Here is an 18,057-nt window from a genome sequence, read left to right as displayed (position 1 = left end):
AGTGCTGCCACTTCCAGGCGGGATATATTATGCCTCGCCCACGCCTTCACCGCCGTTGCACCCAGATGGAAAGGGAGCCTTCGCGCCCCCCTTTACGGAGCCTCGCGCCCCCCAGGGGGGCGCGCCCCACTATTTGAGAACCGCTGGCCTAGGTAAATTCAGAGGAGCCATTTTCATTATTTCAAAGTTGTTCTTTGAAGACATCCCTACATAAACTACTAATTGGCCTAAGAGAAACAATCACATCAGTTACGATATCTCTGGGGAGCAATTAAGGAAATAAAATTCTCTGACTCTTCTGTCTTAGAGAAGAGTGTTATATGTAGAAACTTTCCGTGGTAAAATTATCTTCACAACATGTTTGATGATGGCCAGGAGGGTAAGAATGGAGATTCTATATTTTTTTCTTCTTGAACATGTTGTGGTTGACAATTGTGTATACTTCCTGTTGAAATGTCAGTCTTAACATATTTCAGCATCGTGAGTGCAATTTCTTCTTATTGAGGTTAAACATATCAGCCGAACACATACCACTTTGCTGAATGGAAATTGGCAAAGCTGTACCAAATTTAAAATCTCAGGCTCCAGACAGATGGATCAGAATCGGAATAGAGTTGGAAGGAGTCTTGGAGGTCTTCTAGATGAAGGAGAGTCCTTCCATTGAGGACCTTCTATACTGCACGGGTCAAAAAGAGAGCTGTGGAAATATCAACAGACTCCTCATATCCTGGACATCAATTGTTTCAACTTCTAACCCACAAAATGACATTATAGAACATTGCACACCAGATCAAATAGACACAAGGACAGTTTTCCCCCCACATGCCATCACTCTGCTAAATAACTAATTCCAACAACACTATCAAACTATTTACTAAAAGACTGTATTACTTTTATTCTTCTCATCCTTCCTAGTAAGAACCTCTTCCCACTTATGAGTATAACCTTGTTGCTTGTATCATTATGGTTTACGTTGCTTTATTTGTTTCCTAGTATAATTTGATTGCTTATTTAGTAACCTGTGACTAGTAGTAACCAAAGACAAATTCCTTTTAAATTCCTAATCATACTTGGCCAATAAAGAATTCTATTAAGTGTGATTGGATACACAAGGAGTTTGTCTTTGGAGCATAAGCTCTCCGTGTACATAAAAGGAAAAAAAATACATTCATCAAGAATCATAAGATACAACTCTAAGTGATAGTTCTTGTGTATAGTTGTTCTGGTGTGCAGTGCCCTATAGCATCGTTTTGAGGGTAGAAGTTGAAACAATGGATGTCCAGGATGTGAGGGGTCTGTAGATATTTTCACAGCCCCCTTTTTGACTCGTACACTATACAGGTCCTCAATGGAAGGCAGGTTGGTAGCCATTGTTTTTCTGCAGTTCTGATTATCCCCTGAAGTCCGTGTCTGTCTTGTTGGGTTGCAGAGCCAAACCAGACTGTTATAGAGGTGGAATTGACAGACTCAACAATTCCTTTGTAGAATTGAATTAGGAGCTCTTTGGGCAGTTGGAGCTTTCTGAGTTGATGCATAAAGAACATTCTTTGTTGTGCTTTTTTGACGAGATTTTTGATGTTAGATGACCATCTTAAGCCTTGAGATACGATAGAACCTAGAAACCTGAAGGTCTCTACTGTTGATACTGTGTCGTCTAGTATTGTAAGAGGTGGTAATATAGGAGGTTTTCTTCTAAAATGCACCACAATTTCTACGGTTTTGAGTGCATTTAGTTCAAGATTGATCTGGTTGGACCACAAGGCTAGTAGTTGTTCAACCTCCCGTCTGCATGCAGATTCATTGTTGTCTTGAATGAGACCAAACACTGTTGTATCATCTTCAAACATCAGTATTTTAATAGAGGGATATTTTGAGATGCGGCCATTGGCGTATAGAGAGAAGTGGAGAGAACACCCAGCCCTGGGAGGGCTCCTGTGCTAATTCTACAGGTATCTGATGTGATTTTGCCTAGCTTTGTCTGCTGCATCCTAAAGGTTAGGAAGCTTATGATACAACTGTGATCAGGTGCAGCTGGCTGATTTAGTTTCGTTAGAACAACATCTTGAATGATAGTATTGAGTGCTAAGCTGAAGTCTACAAAGAGGACCCTTGTGTAGGTCTTTGGAGAGTCACGATGTTGTAGGATGTAGTGCAGAGTCATATTAATAGCATCCTCTGTCGATCTATTTGCTCAGTAGGCAAATTGCAAGGGGGTCTAACAAGGCTTTCAAAGGTCTTCGTAACTACTGATGTTAAGAGCAACTGGTCTGAAGTCATTCGTTCCTTGATGGAGGGTTTCTTTGGCACTGGGATGATAGTAGAGCCTTTGAAGCAAGAAGGAACATCACACATCTCTAGTGATTTATTCAAGATGAGAGTGAAGATGGAAGCCAGTTAGACAGCACTACCTTTAAAGCAAGCTTTGCATTGCACAGTCCTACCAGTTCTTCTTCATTAATGCTAAATCACTTTCTCCTTTTCTCCTTCTCTTCTCCACCACCCAACAAATGTAAGATGAAACAAAGATATGGGATTGTAGAGGCTAAATTTAAAAGCAGAGCTCCTTGGACCTAAAATTACTTGCCCCCAAGATAAGTCAAGGTTCAAAATTCCCAAATCCTATTTCCAAGCAAATCCAATCACCCTCCTTCCAGTCAAATAACATCAACCAAAATAACTAAAAAGCCGTTGTCCCAACAGAGAATCTGCTTGCATTTAGAGCTGGCTATTCCATTATGAAGAAACTCCCAAGTCTTTTGACCTGCTTGTTTTCATAATTGCTGGTTTAAGATGTTGTGAATTTTTAATGCATCAAAATGGAGAACATGGAGATCTGACAATTTTATTTGTATTTCTTTGATCTGAGTGGCACTCACAAAGACTGAGATGGTTGCAAAGGTTTATAGTAGCACTTCCCAGGTTCAAAGAATAAGACTGGTGTTGGTAAAAGTGTGTCTCATTATTTAGATAAGATTAATACTAAATTAATTAAATATTAAAATTAAACCTATTTCCATGGCTGTACCTTTTTTGTCATTCTTTAGTTTTCTTAGCAATCATAATCTGAGCATGTAAAGACTATTCCCAGGTGACATTTCAGAAATGAATCCTGTATGTCAAAATGTTTTGCAATGCATCCTAAATTAACCATCTTTATTCATTTATCTTGGAAATCCTCAGTTATCCAAATCATGGTTGTCTCAAAAGTACTTTGGCAAAAGGTAACTGGACTGTCTTTGTTTTTCGTTGAAGATGTTTTGCTTCCCATCCAAGAAGCTTCATCACTTATGACTGAATGGTGGGGGTGATGGAAGGATTAATTCTGAGAGGAAGAACTAATAGTATCAACCTCCCCATGTCATCTAGTCAGAACTGATGAAGCTTCTTGGATGAGAAGCAAAACGTCTTCAAGGAAAAACAAGGAAAGTACAGTTACCTTTTGAAAAATCACCTTTATTTAGAAAGTTATTTTTTCTGCTTAAATGTGTTCTTCTTTTATTTCAGGAAAACAGAAGATGGCCAGTGTAATGTCTGAAATATCAATCCAAACACTGAAATATAATGTGGGGCATTATGTGAATTTTGACATCACCATAGTGACTTTTTATATACTTATGGGCATAATATATTTCAAATGATCAAATGCATTTCCTTTTTTTCATTAAATGTGTAGGTGTTACAACAATAATAGTCAATAGTTTTCCAGACAGATAAATGTAGATAAATAGAACATTTCAGAAGTTTTAAAGGCACTGTGCTTCCTTCCTACAACTTTTTTTCCTGTATTGAGATTTTTTTCTTCATCTGTTTCTGTTTCTTAACTTTATTTGAAAATGTAATGTACGCGTTAGCAATAATGTTTGAAATGCTAGATGTTATCTGAGCTAATGCTGAGAAATCATTGACCATTTTGAAACGATGGAGCCTAGGAATATGTCCAGAGTAACTGAATTCATCCTATTAGGAATTCCTTTTCTGTATGATTTTCACGGATTCTTCTTTGTGCTGGGTCTCTTCATTTACTTTGTAACCATCCTTGGGAATGGCTTCATCCTCATCATCGTCGCAATTGAGCCGAGACTTCAGACCCCAATGTACATCTTCCTCAGCAACCTTGCTTTCCTGGAGATCTGCTATACCTCCACTGCGGTCCCCAAATTACTACAGACGTTTATACAAACCAAGACCACCATCTGCTTCCACTGTTGCCTTATTCAAGGGCTTTTTCACTTCTGTTTTGGTAGTACGGAACTTTTCATCCTCACCGCTATGGCCTTCGACCGCTATCTGGCCATCTGCAAGCCCCTTCAGTATCCCATCATAATGTCCAAGCACTTGTGCTTTCAAATGTCTCTAGCCACCTGGTATGCTGCCTTTATGATTATCTTTCCTAATTGTTTTATGGTTTGGAAACTGCCGTTCTGCAAGTCCAATATTGTTGACCATTTCTTCTGCGATTTCGGTCCTATGTTGAGCCTTGCCTGCACTGACACTCATCTCATTGAGTTTCTCGGAATGTTGGGTGCCTTTGTCAGTGTGATTATGACTTTGCTTCTCATCATTCTGTCCTACATTTTCATCATTGCCACCATCCTGCGAGTTCCCTCTGTTGTAGGACGGAAGAAGGCCTTCTCCACCTGCTCATCTCACCTGTTGGTGGTGTCTATTTTATATGGTGCTCTTGCCTTCATGTACGTGAGGCCCGATGTCCACTCCTCAAACCACTTCACAAGGACTGTGGCCGTCTTGAACACCACTCTTACCCCAATGCTGAATCCTTTCATATACACCATTCGGAACGCCGAAGTCAAAAAAGCCGTCCAGAACGTAATCCATAAAAGGAAGGGAACCTTAAATTCAGATAATGATTGGAACAATACTTTCAGGATTCCCAAATGTAGTAGAAATAAGATGAAATTTAGAGGACTGTGGCATCGGTGACATTTTGAGTGACACAATCAGAATTCAACTGTCAATAATTTCAGATTTAAAAATGTCTAGTTTGATGAAAAAAAGGACTAGGTGGTGACATGGTAACAGTATTCCAATATCTCAGGGGCTTTTGCCTCCTGCTGGCAGCAGAGTTGGATAATGAAGAGGTTGAGGAGAAACATGGGCCAGTCCTAATGATTGGAACAATACTTTCAGGATTCCCAAATGTAGTAGAAATAAGATGAAATTTACAGATTTGTGGGATCGGTGACATTTTGAGTGACGCAATCAGAATTCAACTGACAATAATTTTAGACTTAAAAATGCATCTAGTTTGATGAAAAGAAAGATTAGGGGTGACATGATAACAGTATTCCACTATCTTGGGAGCTGCCACAAAGAAGAGGGAGTCAAGCTTTCCTCCAAGGCACCCAAGGGTATAACAAGGAGCAATGGGTGAAAACTAATCAAGGTGAGAAGCAATTTAGAACTAAGGAAAAAATTCCTGACAGTTAGAACAATTAATCACAACTTGCCTCCAGAAGTTGTAAATGCTCCAACACTGGAAGTTTTTTTAAGAAGAGATTGGACAACCATTTGTCTGAAGAGGTGTAGGGTTTCCTGCCTAAGAAGGGCGTTTGACTAGGAGACCTACAATTTCCCTTCCAACTTTGTTATTCCCTTTTCCCTATCCCATTCTATCCCAATCTATTCCATTCTGTTCCATTCCATTTCATTCCACTCCACTCCGCTCTTCTATTTTTATCATGTGACAATGGGGACAGTGGTCCTAAGTGTGCAAAACATCCATCAGTCAGCTTTTATCAGTGATGTTGTCACTTCAAACAGTCACTAAACAGATGGTTTTAAGTTGAGGACTAACTATGTTACACAATATGGAATGCCGAAGTCAAAAAAGCCATCCAGGATGTAATCCATAAAAGGAAAGGATCCTTAAATTCATATAATGATTGGAACAGTAGTTTCAGGACTCACAAATGTAGTCGAAATAAGATAAAATTTAGAGGATTGTGGCATCAGTGACATTTTTGGGGGAAATTTTTGTTTTGTTTTAATTAAACAAAAACACACACACAAAAAAGAATCATCATTATTATTATTATTATTATTATTATTATTATTATTATTATTATTATTATTATTATTTATTAGCGTTTATATACCGCCCCCTCTCCCGAAAGGGACTCGGGGCGGTGTACAGTCCGTATCAAAATACAACAGATTAAAACATAGAAATAACTACATAAATACATGTATGAGAGGAGGATAAAATATGCCAAACTGTACAGCTAAATAAATAAATCAATACAAAAGTTTAAAATATCAGGTTAAATTTAAAACACTATCCCTCTAAAAACCAGTAAGAATGTGTATGCCAGGAGGTAGACGTTATAAATTATGCCAAACCAGCCAGTCTGAACAGGTGTGTCTTCAGTTTTTGTCGGAAGGAGCGGAGGTCAGTAGTGGTTCTAATGTCGGGGGGGAGGTCATTCCAGAGGGTTGGGCCCATCACAGAGAAGGCCCTACTCCTCGGTGTCACCCGTTGGCATTGCCTCGTGGACGGCACCAGGAGAAGGCCCTCCCTGTGAGAGCGGATTGGCCGCAGGGATGTATGTGGGAGGATGCGATCCCGCAGGTAACTAGGCCCTATGCCATGGAGCGCTTTAAAGATGGTGATCAGAACCTTGAAACGCACCCGAAGGACCACAGGCAGCCAGTGCAGCTCGCGCAGGAGAGGTGTTACGTGGGAGTACCTAGTACTCCCCATGACTACCCGCGCGGCTGCGTTCTGGACTAGCTGCAATCTTCGGACGCGTCCCAAGGGAAGCCCCATGTAGAGAGCGTTACAGTAGTCCAGGCGAGACGTCACCAGTGCATGAGTGACTGTCCGTAGGGCATCACGGTCCAGAAGGGGGCGCAATTGGCGCACCAGGCGAACCTGGTGGAGCGCCCCCCTTGCCACGGCTGTCACATGATCATCCATTGACAGCCGGGCGTCTAGGAGGACGCCCAAATTGCGTGCCCTTTCCACAGGGGGCAATTGTTCGCCCCCTATGGCCAGTGATGGGATCAGCTGGCTGAACCGAGGTGCCGGTAGCCACAGCCACTCAGTCTTGGAGGGGTTGACTTTGAGTCTGTTGTCCCCCATTCAGACCCCGACGGCTTCCAAACACATCTTGTAGAAAGCGTGTCGATTGGTTACAAATAAATTCCTTGTGTTTCTTCCACAATCATTACTTATACTTCATTCATATTGAATTGTACATTTTAAATCAAAAATCTTTATGTATTTTACTATCAATGTACCTCCATTCTCATTTAACTATAATTATTTAAATGTGTTTTTATCTGAAATCCTTTGTGTTTAAAGACACAACCACCTACTGGCATTCATTAGCAATTTCAATAAACCTCCAATAACATTACATCTTTATTACACATTCTGGGGAAAAAATCAATTAATAAAATATCTAAGCATTTCCTCCCCCCATCTCACTATTTAGAGCTTGTATCCAATTTGCTTTTACCAATATCAACACATGTATATATCATTAAATATTATCCATTAACATTTCCTTGGTATTGTTGTAGTTAGTTAAAAATTATTTACTATTTATATCACATCTCCTCTCATCAGACCCAAGAGAAATTACACATTTATAACAAGTTCTAAACAAAATTTTTTAAATAAAATGTATGTATTTTTCCCAGGTCCCAATTTGCAATTTATATTCAAATTGCTTTTACTAGTTAAGATTATCATTTCATTATTATTATCGTAGTTAATTACTTGTTAATGAATAAACATTGAGTAACAATCTAGAACAATCTACAAAATACTAAAATTCCTACTTATTAATCACCAAAAATTAACTAATTTTTTTAACATCAACTTTCATTATCAAACTGAATCTTTCCAGTAACAAAACAGTCTTATCTCTTTTGCCAGTTGTTGTGTCAATTCTCTTTTTAACACCTTTATAAAGTTTTTGTAAACTTCTCTCCGCACTTTGTTGCTTAAAAGATCTCTCAGATAATCTCGTTGCCCTTGAACTGGTATTGAAATTAGCTTATCTTTGGTTATCAGACGTGTTTCTGAAAAGGTTTCTCTTCTTAACTCCATCATTATCAGCCCTTTTCTTTCTCCTGTATCTTGAAAACAGGGATAGAGCTCCAGATTGTCAAATTCACTTTTCCATATTCCCTTCTTTCCACTTTCACCCATGTCTGCTCCATTAATAGGTTCATCTGTTGTCTTATCTTTATCTTCTATATCTTCATTCTCTTCTTTAATTTTTGGGGCTCCAACCCCCTCATCTTTTGCTATGAGAAACAATAGACTATCAACTTCTTCTCAAATCTCCCAAATCCTTCCAATATATTTTGAATTCCAGCCAAGATATTTTGAAAACTTAAGAATTCCTCATCTGCATATTGATTCATGTTTACAGGGGAAAAAAAGAGGAAAAAAAAAAGAAAAAAGAAGTCTAAAATCCACTGCCACTCTAGCCTTCCAAGCCTCTTTTGTGTATATAAATATATTTATTTTAAATGGACTTAAGCACAACTTCTTTTATACTTTTAAAAAAAGAAGGGTTCTGTCTTTTTCTTTTCTTTTCCTTCCCTTGCCAAAATATTTCACAAAAGCACCTGCAAGAACAATTCATGCCCTTGGCTCTTTATCAGTTTCTGTAAGCAAGTTGCAAACGGTTCAATTACAAAGTCAGTGAGAACAAAGAAGAGAGAACAAAAGATATATTGTTTCTAAAAAAAATCAGACTCTGGCTTCCGAATGGCAGATTCGACTTTCTCATACTTGTCTCAAGTATGAGAAAACAAAGGTCTTTAAATGTCTTTAATGGAACAGCATAAAAACAACAGAAACAAAGGCAGGATATAAGGAAAAACAGCTGGATGACAGATTAAATAGATGGAAAACCAAAGCTTTGCATGGACAGGACTTAAAAAACATTGAAGGAAAATGTGATGACAACTTGACATGGACATGGCTTAAGATGGGAACTATCAAGAAAGAAATGGAAGGTTTAATACTGGCTGCTCAAGAACAAGCACTACAAACTAATGCCATGAAAGCGAAGATACAAAAGTCCACTGACAACCCAAACTGCTGACTTTGCAATAACAAAGTCGAAACTGTTTCACATTTAATATGTGAATGCAGCAAAATTGCATGATTACAAAGCAAGACACGACCAAGTTGCTAAATTAATCCACTGGTCATTATGTAAAAAATATATGATTTACCTGTATCCAGAAAGACATGGGAACATAAAGTGGAAAAACGTATCAAAAATGAGAAGGTGAAGATCTTGTGGGACTTTCGAATACAAACGGATCGTCATTTGGAGCACAACACGCCAGATATCACAGTTGTAAAGGGCCGAAGTGTAGTTTATTGATATCGCTGTTCCTGGAGATGCCAGAGTCAAAGAAAAAGAACTAGAAAAAAATCATGAAATATCGCGACCTGGCCATCGAAAGTACACGGCTATGGATGAGGCATGTAACAGTGACACCCATTGTCATCGGGGCACTTGGCCCCATGTCCAAGAATTTTACAAGATACATCCACAAATTGCAGCTTCCTTCAATAACACCAGTGGAAGTGCAAAAAGCTGCGCTACTCGAAACATCTTATACGTATTTTAAGAAGGTAATTGATTGATACCTAGGACGCTGGCAGCAAACCGTATCAACCATTAGCACCAATCAATGGTATTTGTAATGCGTTTTTAAATGTTCAGTTGGCTGAGTTTCATGTTTAATGAATAAAGTAAATAATAATAATAATAATAATAATAATAATAATAATAATAATAATAATAATAATAATAATAATAATAATAATAATGTGAATAAACCTATGTCGCCAGACTTTAAATTTTGGACTTGGACAACATGGAACTATACCGCCTATGGTCTGACCTATGTGTAAGACACAAAATTATCCTCTACAATGTCCTACCTGACAATGACTACTTTAGCTTCAACTACAATAATACACAGGCAAACAATAGATACAAACTCAAGGTAAACTTCTCCAAACTCGATTGCAGAAAATACGACTTCAGCAACAGAGTGGTCAATGCCTGGAATGCCCTACCTGACCTGTTGTTACATCCCCAAACCCTCATAATTTTAACCCAAGACTGACTACTGTTGACTTCAGCTCATTCCTAAGAGGTTTGTAAGGGGCGTGCATAAGCGCACCAGTGTGTCTACCGCCCCTGTCCTACTGTCTCCATTTATTCGTACCCATTTACTGTGCTCATATTTCTGTTTATACTCATACCTGTTATCTTTTACAAGTTTGAAAACCAAATAAAAGGAATAAAATAAAATAAATAAGCATCAGTATCAGAAAAGAGCTGGAAGGGACCTTAGTGGTCTTCTCGATTATGTAGATGCAACATTGAAATTGCTTGGGATTTAAGATGTAGAACTGAGAAAGATTACTTTTTTAAAGGACATTGCATTCTTTTGCTAAATCCTACTATGGAGACCCCTCTACTAAGATCTCCCCGATTCTAGCAGTTGTTGATGTGATGGATGAAAAATGGAGAGATACACTGAGAGAAGGAGAATCCCACCTGCTCCATCATTTTAGGATGCTATTATTTGGAGATGGCTGGCTTATTTTACAGATGTAGAATCAGGGGTGGGATCCTACTACTTTAACAACTGGTTCGCTGAGCGCACGCTTCGCTGATTGTGACAGTAAATTTCTCCTCAGTTCTAAGTTGCTTCTCTCCTTGGTTAATTTCCACCCATTGCTCCTTGACCTGCCCTCAGGTGCCTTGGAGAAGAGTTTGACTCGCTCTTCTTTGTGGCAGCCCCTGAGATATTGGAACACTGCTATCATGTGTCCCCCTAGTCCTTCTTTTCATTAAACTAGACATGTGTCTTAAGTCTGAAATTATTGGCAGTTGAAATCTGATTGTGTCACTCAAAATGTCACCGATGCCACAAATCTCTAAATTTCATCTTAATTCTACTACATTTGAGAGTCCTGGAACTATTGTTCCAATCATTATCTCAATTTAAGGTCCCTTTCCTTTTATGGATTATATTCTGGACGGCTATTTTGACTTCGGCATTCCGAATGGTGTATATGAAAGGATTCAGCATTGGGGTAAGAGTGGTGTTCAAGACCGCCACAGTCCTGGTGAAGCGGTATGAGGACTGGACATCGGACCTCATGTACATGAAGACAAGAGCTGCATACAATAAGGACACCACCAACAGGTGAGATGAGCAGGTGGAGAAGGCCTTCTTCCGTCCTACAGCAGAGGGAACGCATAGGACGGTGGCAATGATGAAAACGTAGGACAGTGTGATGAGAAGCAAGGTTATAATCACAACAACAAAGGCAGTCAACAGTCTGAGAGACTCAATGAAATGGGTGTCTGCACAGACAAGACTCAACAGAGGACCGATATCGCAGAAGAAACTGTCAATGACATTGGACCCACAGAACGGCAATCCCCAAACCATAAAATAATGAAAAAAGATAATCACAAAGGCAGCATACCAGGTGGCCAAAGACATTTGAAGGCACACATGCCTGGACATCATGATGGGATACTGAAGGGGCTTGCAGATGGCCAGATAGCGGTCAAAGGCCATAGCGGTGAGGATGAAAAGTTCCGTACTACCGAAACAGAAGTGAAAAAGCCCTTGAGTAAGGCAACAGTGGAAGCAGATGGTGGTCTTGGTTTGTATAAACGTCTGTAGTAATTTGGGTACCACAGTGGAGGTATAGCAGATCTCCAGGAAAGCAAGGTTGCTGAGGAAGATGTACATCGGGGTCTGAAGTCTTGGCTCAATTGTGACGATGATGAGGATGAAGCCATTCCCAAGGATGGTTACCAGATACATGAAGAGACCCACCACAAAGAAGAATCGGTGAAAACCATACAGAAAAGGAATTCCTAATAGGATGAACTCAGTTACTCTGGACACATTCCTAGGCTCCATCATTTCAAAATGGCCAAAGATTTCTCAGCAGTAGCTCAGGTGGCATCTATCATTTCAAAAGGTTATGGCTAATGCATACATTACATTTACAAATAAAGTTCATGAACAGAAACAAATGAAGAAAAAGCAGGAAGGAAGGGTGGAGGGAGGCAGGAAGCATAGTGCATTGAAAACTTCTGAAATATTCTATGTATTTATGTACATTTGTCTGTCTGGAAAACTGACACTTATTGTTTAATGAAAAAGGAATTGCATTTTATCATTTGCAGTATATTATGCCAACATGTACATGGAATGTTACTATGGTAATGTCAAAATTCAGGTGCACCACATCATATTTCAACGTTTGGATTGATATTTCAGATGTTACAGTAGTCCTCTTCTTCTTTCCTGAAATTAGAGAGAGGAGAAAGTGATTTGAACATTAGAGAAGAAGAGTTGACAGGACTGTGCAGTGTGAAGATTAAGAAGAAATTCAAACTGTGATTCGTTGCATCTTTGAGACTCTGAATCTTGTGCTTCCTTCCCTTGACTCAAAGTAGTTGTTTCATTCTCTAAGATCATGCTGTCGCTCCCAACTCCCATGAGCTCATGAGATTCCTGATAAAACCCCATTGACTGAAAGAGCCCCCAAAGCCAAAGCATTCATAAAATATGATATGCCTAAATCTTTAGCAAGTTGCAGATAGTGTCCTATTTTTAAGCGTCCAAAGAGGAACCATTTTCTCTCAATTCTTCAGTTCTGGAGAAGCTTCTTAAAGGAGAAGCAAAACATTTTAAAGCAAAACAGGAACATCTAGACACCTTTAGGAAGAAAGCGCCTTTGGGATGTGGGAATCCCTTCCTCCTAAAAGAATGAAATATTTTGAGGAATATATTTAAAAAGGCAGAATATTATATTTCCCTAGAAGAGAAATGGAGAAGCATGGGGTTTTTTTTAGAGGCAGGAAGCAGCCCCAGTCTCCCTGCCTCCAAACAGAAACTGAGGAGGCAGCTTTTAGAAATGCAGATTTAATCATCCATTCAAGACAGGATATTTTGAAACTCCTTGCAGCAAAGGACAGAATGATAGGATTAGCCCCTTACTCAAGATCCTACACAGGACAAAGCCATTAAGTCACAATAGGAATTCCCCAACACTCTTTCACAACACAAGCCCCTTCACTGCAACACACCATAGCAGTCCAAACTTCCTTTTTGCCATAAGTGTGGGTGACGCACACACTATTACTTGCAGGGACAAAAATGATCTGGATGACTGAGAATCTCCATACAGGGAATTCTTTAAAAAGGACAGTTATGGATTTCTTTATCTATAATTCTACATCTGTAAAATTCATCCAGCCAATTCTGAATCGTAGAATCCTAAAATGACGGAGCAGGTGGGATTCTCCTTCTCTCTGTGTATCTCTCCATCTTTTCGACCATCACATCGACAACTGCTAGAATCTGGAAGCCTATGAACCTCCTGTTCCTTTGTGGCTTGCTCTTAGTAGAGGGCTCTCCATAGTAGGATTTAGCAAAACAATGCAATGTCCTTTTTTAAAAAAAAAATCTCTAAATTCCACAGCTTAAATCCCAAGCAATTTCAATGTTGCATCTATTTAATCTAGAAGACCTCCAAGCTCCTTCCAGCTCAATTCTGATGCTTATTCACTTGTCTTGAACCTGAGATTTTGAATTAGTTGCATCCTTGCCATTTTCCATATGGAAAAGTTGTATGTATTTGGTTGATATACTTAATGCTGATAAGAAGAACCTGCACTTAGGATGCAGAAACTTGCTTAGATTAACATTTCAACAGGATGTATACAAAATTGTCAACCACAACATGTTCAACTAAGAAAAAAATATATAGACTCTCCTTTCTTACCCTCCTGGCCCTCATCAAACATGTTGGGAAGACAATCTTACCACAGAAAGATTCTACATATAGCTCTCTTCTTTAAGACAGAATAGTCAGAAATATTATTTCCTTAATCGCTCCTCAGGGATATCGTAACTAATGTAATAGTTTCCATTAGGCCAATTAGTAGTTTGTGTATGGATGTCTTCAGAGAACAGCTTTGAAATAATGGAAATGGGTCATCTGAAATTATCTAAACCAAGTTGAGAAATAGGGATTGGTCATTAAGAGGGCCGATGAATTAGAAGGTCTTTTTTTTTTGGAGAGAACTCTTTCTACGCCAGGGGTGTCAAACTCAATTTCATTGAGGGTTGCATCAGAGTTATGTTTGACCTCAGGGGATGCGATGGGCAGGTTGACATCACTCATGTTAGGGACACCTATGGTGGCCAAGTGCTAAGGCAGAACTTTCCTAAAATCCACCCTTCCTCTCATTATTATCTCCTTCCTTCCTTCCTTCCTTCCTTCCTTCCTTCCTTCCTTCCTTCCTTCCTTTTCTTCTTTTTCTTTCCTTCTTCATTCTTTCTTCCTCCTTCTCCTCTTTTCTCATTTTCCTTCCGTGCTCTCTTGCTATATTTTCTCTGTCTTTCCTTTTTCCCTTTCTCCTTTCCTGTCCCTTCTTGCATGCTGAAATGCAAAAGGGGAAACATTTCTCCTTTTGTTTCATTTTTAGTTTCCTTTGATAGCCCTCTGCCAGCAAAAACAGAGCTCAGAACTACCCAAAATTTCCACTACTGCTTCTCCAGAAATGGTAAGAACCTGCTGAATACCACCTCTGATGTGAGGTCCCTAACAATGGTTTGAGCTCTAAGCACATAGCACTTATAAGCATTAGAGCTTCCTATAATCAATACAATACAATACAATAGTAGAGTTGGAAGGGACCTTGGAGGTCTTCTAGTCCAACCCCCTGCCTAGGCAAGAAACCCTATACCGTTTCAGACAAATAGCTATCCAACATCTTCTTAAAAACTTCCAGTGTTGGGGCATTCACAACTTCTGGAGGCAACTTCTGTTCCACTGATTAATTGTTCTAACTGTCAGGAAATTTCTCCTCAGTTCTAAGTTGCTTCTCTCCTTGATTAGTTTCCACCCATTGCTTCTTGTTCTACCTTCAGGTGCCTTGGAGAATAGTTTGACTCCCTCTTCTTTGTGGCAACCCCTGAGATATTGGAACACTGCTATCATGTCTCCCCTAGTCCTTCTTTCTCTTAAGCTAGACACATACCCAGTTCCTGCAACTGTTCTTCATATGTTTTAGTCTCCAGTCCCCTAATCATCTTTGTTGCTCTCCTCTGCACTCTTTCTAGAGTCTCCACATCTTTTTTACATTGTGGCGACCAGAACTGAATGCCGTATTCCAAGTGTGGCCTTACCAAGGCATTATAAAGTGGTATTAACACTTCACGTGATCTTGATTCTATCCCTCTGTTGATGCAGCCTAGGACTGTGTTGGCTTTTTTGGCAGCTGCTGCACACTGCTGGCTCATATTTAAATGGTTGTCCACTAGGACTCCAAGATCCCTTTCACAGTTACTACTGTTGAGCAAGGTCCCACCTATACTGTACCTGTGCATTTCGTTTTTGTTGCCTAAATGTAGAACCTTACTCTTTTCACCATTGAATTTCATTTTATTAGATAGTGCCCAATGTTCAAGTTTGTCAAGATCCTTCTGTATCTTAAGCCTATCTTCTGGAGTGTTGGCTATTCCTGCAAGCTTGGTGTCATCTGCAAATTTGATGAGTTCCCCATTTATTCCCTCATTCCCTCATCTTCTCAGCTATCCTCACCACTCTCTGTATGGACTTTCTATCTGAGGCACTTGCTGCCACCAAACCAAACAGTAATGAAGTTTGTTAAAACAACAACAACAGTGATGCAGTTTGTTAAAACGCTCTCAATCGTAGCTCTGCAAAAAGTGGCCAGGATAGAAGGAGAAAGATGTGCTTTACTCACATCCAACGCAGAAAAAGCAGACAGATGTGTAGGCAGTTCAAAGGTAGAAATGAAAAAGTGATTTAACACAAGGTTATACCTGAAAAGCATCTTGACAGTGCTGGAATGAAATGAAGCTGTTTCTTGCCAACGTTAAAAATGGTGTGCTCATTTCTTACAAAAGTCTGTAAGTACCCTTCAATAGATAAGAATAAATTCCCTTTTTAAAAAGAAAATTCTCTGCTTTGTGCATCACATTAAACTTTTAAAGAAAGCATGAATAAGGGGTAATATAACACAATCCGAGTCATTTTTTTATTATCATCACCATCAATCTCAGCATCACCCAACTGAAAATAATATTCAGGACACGTTCTGATGCTTCTGATTTTTTTTTATTACTTTAAATTAATTCTGTCCATGTTTTGAACAGCCTGCATTCCCAGCGGTTAACCATTGCTTCCAAACAATACCACATAACATTATGTCTTAATTTTACTGGTTATGGAAGGGGGCGAAAGTCTTGTAGAGATTCTCAGCCATCCAAGTCACGGCTGTTCCAAAGGTGCTTCTTTTTTCAAAAGGCAGCTGGAAATTTCTTTGTTTTTTTTCCTTGAATGCATTTCCCTTCCTATCTGAGAAGCTTCCTCAGTTCTTCATAACTGGACAAGCTTCTTGGATGAGAAGCAAAGCATCTTAAAGGGAAAGCAAATTGCCTCTTGAAAAACATGTCCAAAGGGTTAGAATGAGAGTTGTTTGTTTACGATTTACATAAAAAGAACCTGAATGTTGTTTTTTTCAAAAGGTGCATCCAAAATCTGTGGGGAAAAAATTGAACATTTTCTGGACTTTCTTTAAAAAGTCCATTTTCCATTGTGGGAAAATGGGAGTGGGGAGATTGTACAGAGTTAGATGATATGTAGCCATAACAACATTCTTTCTAGAAAGCCAAGGTCATCCTTTGTCTCTGCACCTCTGCACCTGACCGGAATTGGATGGGTGGAACAGCCTGCATGGCAGTGGGAGATTGGACCATGTGATGGACTTGTGGGTGTGGGGGCAAGATCTTGAACGTTGAACTTAGTGGGGGAAACCAGGAAGCTTTTAGATTTGGGGTTTCCCAGGTGTGCTGACATAGCTCTCTTAAGAAATTGAAACTTTGGGCAAAACTTTGCCTTGGATTCTGATTTACTTTTGGGTGCTATTTGGAACCCTGACGTTAGATTTATGTTATTCCATGGTTCTTTAGTCAGTCATTTCTCAATTTCTTTTTTTAATTTACTTGTGACTTTTCTCAAATACTTTCTTCCAGCGTAACCCCCTTTTCAGAGAATCTTTAACTTCTTTGTTCCTGAGGGTGTAAATAAAAGGGTTGAGCAATGGTGTAACCAATGTATTGAGAAGGGAAACTACTTTGTTCATATTGAACGACGCATGCCCTGTTGGTCTGACATAGATAAAAATAATTGCCCCGTACAACAGAATAACCACAATTAAGTGAGAGATACAGGTAGAAAAAGCCTTTTGCCTTCCAGAAATGGATGGGATTCTCATCACAGCAGAGATGATGAAGAAGTAGGAAACCACCGTCAACAAGGAGTTGCTGAACACCACAACGGTGGCCACAACAAAGACTGTCCATTCAACGGGATGAGTGTCCGTGCAAGCCAGCTTTAGCAAGGGTCCAACGTCACAATAGAAGTGATTGATTGTATTGGGGCCGCAGAATGGAAGTCGGAACACTAGAACGGTCTGCACCAAAACAGTCATCAGGCCACCAAACCAGCATCCACAAGCCAGTTGAATGCAAACTCTGCTACTCATGATTACGTGATAATGAAGAGGGTGGCAAATGGCCATGTAACGGTCATACGCCATGGCGGTGAGAAGGAAGAATTCTGTGGCTCCTAGGAAGAAGTGGGAAAAAGCTTGAGCTTTGCAACCAGCCAGGCTGATAGATTTCTTGACGGCGAGTAAATTGGCCAAAAGTTTGGGGATTGTAGCTGTCACATACATGATTCCTAGGAACGAGAGGTTGCCGAGGAAGAAGTACATTGGCTTATGGAGACTAGGGTCATAAGCCACAGTGGCAACGATGACAACGTTCCCAGTGATGGTCAAGATATAAATCATCAAGACGCCCACAAACACCAGAAATCTTACTTTTAGGATACTGGGAAATCCCAGTAAAATGAATTCGGCGACAACTGTTTGGTTCTCCATCCAAAACCTGTTCATCCAAGAGCAGAATAATTGTTCAGCA

General features: G+C 39.6%; 3 protein-coding genes across 3 annotated transcripts; 1 reads left to right on the top strand and 2 right to left on the bottom strand.

Annotated features, from left to right (window-relative positions):
• Positions 1 to 3,918: 3,918 nt before the first annotated feature.
• Positions 3,919 to 4,941, top strand: LOC309401212 (olfactory receptor 6X1-like; the record flags this gene model as incomplete). Its single annotated transcript, XM_081970281.1, has 1 exon — positions 3,919 to 4,941. The coding sequence occupies one exon, from the start codon at positions 3,919 to 3,921 to the stop codon at positions 4,939 to 4,941; it is 1,023 nt and encodes a 340-aa protein (XP_081826407.1).
• A 6,069-nt stretch (positions 4,942 to 11,010) lies between these two features.
• On the bottom strand, positions 11,011 to 11,952 carry LOC309401211 (olfactory receptor 6X1-like; the record flags this gene model as incomplete). Its single annotated transcript, XM_081970280.1, has 1 exon — positions 11,011 to 11,952. One exon carries the CDS (start codon positions 11,950 to 11,952, stop codon positions 11,011 to 11,013), a length of 942 nt encoding a protein of 313 aa, XP_081826406.1.
• A 5,120-nt stretch (positions 11,953 to 17,072) lies between these two features.
• Positions 17,073 to 17,927, bottom strand: LOC309401209 (olfactory receptor 6X1-like; the record flags this gene model as incomplete). Its single annotated transcript, XM_081970269.1, has 1 exon — positions 17,073 to 17,927. The coding sequence occupies one exon, from the start codon at positions 17,925 to 17,927 to the stop codon at positions 17,073 to 17,075; it is 855 nt and encodes a 284-aa protein (XP_081826395.1).
• Between the last annotated feature and the right edge of the window lie 130 nt (positions 17,928 to 18,057).

This window comes from Natrix helvetica (genome assembly GCF_964273705.1).
Source record: "Natrix helvetica genome assembly, chromosome: Z".
Taxonomy (NCBI): domain Eukaryota; kingdom Metazoa; phylum Chordata; class Lepidosauria; order Squamata; family Natricidae; genus Natrix; species Natrix helvetica.
The sequence above is the reverse complement of the archived record's forward strand: the minus strand, read 5'-3'. Positions and strand labels throughout refer to the sequence as shown.